At 44.2% G+C, this 3911-nt stretch overlaps 1 protein-coding gene across 1 annotated transcript; it reads right to left on the bottom strand.

The window, feature by feature from the left end:
- Positions 1-720: 720 nt before the first annotated feature.
- Positions 721-1977, bottom strand: LOC102862888 (zinc finger and SCAN domain-containing protein 4-like). The gene has a single exon (XM_006881841.1). It carries the CDS (start codon positions 1975-1977, stop codon positions 721-723), a length of 1257 nt encoding a protein of 418 aa, XP_006881903.1.
- Positions 1978-3911: the final 1934 nt, after the last annotated feature.

Raw genomic sequence — 3911 nt, 5'->3', positions numbered from 1 at the left:
CATTGATACTGGTACTCAGTCACTGAGTACTATTTATGTATTAAATAGGTTATTAAACAATTAAGTATTACATTTGAGAATTATTGATGATAATATTGCCTCTAAATACATTTATTCAGTGATATTGTTTCAGATTAGATAGTAAGTTACATATATTTTTAATTTTTTTTGTTTTGTTTATCACCATCCATAAAAGATGATAGAATGACAAATTCCAGAAGAAAGATTTAAGCACCAGCTATTAATCCCTCCCTTTAGTCCTTTTTGGAATGAGGTGGGGTAAAAGTAAGTAGTAAAATCAACATGCATATTTGCATATTTCAATGAACATATTCATTGTTTCCAAACCACTCTTCAAGTTTCATTACTTTCTTTTTTTTTTATTCCATGGATGTTTATTAGTTGAAAATGTCACAGTCATTTTTGTAAAGCCATTTGTGATCCTCAAATGGACAGATTCTTCACCTTCTTTACATTTGTTCTAGTACAGTAAAGCAATAAACATAATCATAAAGAAATGGTATAGCATGTTCTAAATACATAGTCCTAGAAAAATACACAGTAAAGCCCGTGAAAGTCAAATCTTGTGTGAGGATCTCAACCTTGGCATCTTTGTAGTCTGTTGTACACTCTTTAACAAATCCTCCTCACACTCACACAGACACACACAATGGCAGAATCAGGTCAGGGATCTTCTGGACTGTTGGGGATACTTCTGAGTTAACGCTGGTGAGTCCTCTCACGGCGATGGAATATGGATGACTGGCGGAAACGCTTTCTACAAGCAGAGCACTTGTAGGGCTTGGCTCCTGTGTGGATCCGCTCGTGAGACAGCCAGTTGGTTCTGTGGCTGAAGGCTTTGCCACAGAAGCTGCATTTGAAAGGCTTCTCACTCTTGTGAGTCACCAGGTGCACTGTCAGTTCTGATTTCTGGAAGAAGCTTTTGGGGCACGTGGTACAGACATAGGGCCTCTCGTTCTTGTGTCGTCTTTTGTGGTATTTTAACTGGGAGGGATATGTGAAGACCCTGAGGCATTCCTCACATGTGAGTGGTTTTGAGGATTTTGGAACTTTTTCTTGGCGTTCCTCAGGTGAGGGTTGTCCCTGATTACTCTGGTGAACAGAGGGAGGCTCAGGAGTTGCTGAGTCAACTTGCTGACTTGAACAACTTTCATTTTCAACTTCTATGTTAATATCTCGAGGGCCTTCTCCTCGAGGCTGTTCCAGAGCTGTGTGGGTGCCTGCATCAACTCTTCTGACATCTTCTGGATTGTCTGCAACAGGACCTCCCGCTTCAGGTGTGGGCAAACTTTCTTCTGGGATTATATGTAGAACAAGTTCTTGGTTGTCTGTACTGTTACTGTTGTTTTCTTGGGTAGTCAGCTGAGAAACTGCGCCATTGTCATCATCATATTCTCCTTGTCCTGTTTGTGCAGGAAGATCTTCAGGAGTCTGGAAGGGAATCCCTGAGTTATTATCTCTTGGAGTCTCTGCAGATTGTTTCCTTTTGAAGGCAGCAATAACATCATCTAAAGTTGCATCTTCTGAAAACCCGAGTTCCTGTCCCTGCATCCTGACATGGACATAACCAGCTGGCTGTGAGAGATGATTGTTTAGGTCTTCCATGAATTTGCTCATGTTTCTACCATTTGAATTCCATTTCTCCCTCAAAGCAGGCCTGTCTTGGCAGTGCCCTTCCCTCATAAATTGCTCCAGAGCTATGATGGAAATCATTTCCTCCTTGCTGTGGTTCTCTGGCTGCAGCCACATGTGAAAGAACTTCCAGTATCGTTGGAATTTATCTTTTAAATTTGAAATATTGCTGTACTGCAATATGTCGACTGGAGTTGCTGGGTTCTGGGATTCAGAGAGGCTCTCTCCACTAAGTCCTGGGGAGAATTCAACCTCCTGATTTTCTGATCTGGGATCATGCCTTGCTGGTCGACGTCGAGAGGATCTCCTGAGATTGTAAGCCATGGTTGGCAAGATTTCTCAGAGACTCAAGTTGCGAGACTCAGTTTCTGCTGACTTGAATGCCTTGTCTTGTTTGTGCAGGAAGACCTTTGGGAGTCTGGCAGGGAGTCCTTGCAGATTCTTTTACGGTTTTGAACGATGACCACACCACTCTGGCTTGTTAGGTCTTCATACCGGATGTCTCAAGTTTCATTACTTTCATGCCTACCACTCTGCCACACTTTCCACATCCACTCCCACTGCTCTTACCTTCTGAGGTTTAAATATTCTCATTTATGAATAAAGCCTCTAGACCCCAGCTAGAGTCCTTCTCTCCATCCTTGCTCCTAGCATTAATCTGGAGACTTGGTCATACCAAAGAAATCCCCAGTTAGCATTCACGTGTCCTTCACCTCATCAGACCAAGGCAGAAGTGTCTCCTCAGCCACAACAACCCCCCTCTCAGCCCAGCCAGGACCTCTCCCAGCACTCCCACCATTAGGAACAACTCCTATCTGAAATCATGGACTCAATCAACCCATGAAGACTCCATCCCTCCAACTCCTAAGGACAGAAAATGAGAGGAGTCAGAAGTTCATGGATGTAAGCCCTTTATTTTCATTTGATTTTTTTGGTAGTTACAAAGTCTATCTTCAGATATCAGCATTTTGGGGGCTTAGCAGAGCTTTAGCGACTCCTCAGTGACATGGGCTTCATCACTTCTGCTCCAATCCTGTGTCTCTTCAGCTAGTCTTTCTTGTTTAGTTTTTACGAAGGTGATGAATCTGCTCACTGCTGTGTACTGCTTTGCATCACGTGTTCTGGGCTGATGACGTCTTCGTGGTTGTTTGCAACCTCATTATCGGCCAGCCGTAGGATGTTAGTGGACAAGTACTCCATAACACCTGCCAGAAAAATGGGCACGAATCTGTTTACACACTGAGTGTAGTTTCCTCCCCACAGGAGAAGGCCCACCCTTCTCACTGAAGAAAGCAGATCAGCTCATGTGGAGCAGGAGTGAGGAGTCTGCCTTCAGAGGCAATGCTCGCTTTTTATCTTATGCATGATGTTGGCTGCAATCAGGTTGAGCTTCATCACCCTACTGGCCAGGGTTGATCAGAACCCCAGAACTCATCCCTGCCCACACATTTGTGTGAAGCCTAAACTTTGTGATGTCATCGGTGTCCTTCTCTGGCCCTTATTGGGCCTAGGCCTAGGAATATCCCTAAGAACCTGGTAACCCTGGTGTCTGAACCTTCATTGTGTGCAGGGTCTGATGTTTTACTTCATTTAGCATTATGGCAGACGTGGGTGTGGGGATGGGGGAAGGAAAGGTGCTGTTGCTTCCATGTGGCCACTCTCAGAAGCTGATATCACTCCCCCCACCCCCATAGTGTTTGCTCTGAATATCTACCTCTGGCCTTGTGTTTTCAGCCCATTTACAAGCCTTTGTTGTAGATCACTTACAGACATGCACCATTACTTGTCCATAGAGTTTCAATGATCTCCTTTCTCATTGTTTTTGTTGTTATGTGTTGTCTAGTCACTTGTGACTCATTGCAACCCTATGTACAACAGCCCTAAACCCTGCTCCATCCCTGTGCCAATCTCATCTATCTCTGACACACCTACCCCCTTTACTCCAGTCACTGAACCAATCTATCTCATTGAGGGTCTTCCTCTCTTGTGCTATCCCTCAACCCTCCAAAGCATGACATCCCTCTCCAGGGACTGGTCCAGCCTTGCAACATGTCCAAAGTATGTCAGATGAAGCTTCAGAATCCTTGCCTCCAAGGAGCAGCCTGGTCTCACCCTCTCTAGGACGAACCTGTTTGTTCTTCTGGCAGTTCATGGTATATTCAGGTGTACTTAGTCTCCAGACTAACATCGTTGTTCTTCAGGACTTCATAGAAGTCTCTGACAGTAGACTGCCAATGCAATTCATCTTTTCATTTCCT

The sequence above is a fragment of the Elephantulus edwardii genome, unplaced genomic scaffold, assembly GCF_000299155.1.
Source record: "Elephantulus edwardii isolate Elephantulus edwardi_28Jun2011 unplaced genomic scaffold, EleEdw1.0 scaffold00016, whole genome shotgun sequence".
NCBI classification, from domain to species: domain Eukaryota; kingdom Metazoa; phylum Chordata; class Mammalia; order Macroscelidea; family Macroscelididae; genus Elephantulus; species Elephantulus edwardii.
The sequence above is the reverse complement of the archived record's forward strand: the minus strand, read 5'-3'. Positions and strand labels throughout refer to the sequence as shown.

Bases quoted from the DNA above. Each gene is read 5' to 3' on its own strand.
- LOC102862888 (XM_006881841.1), bottom strand. From the start codon at position 1,977: ATGGCTTACAATCTCAGGAGATCCTCTCGACGTCGACCAGCAAGGCAT.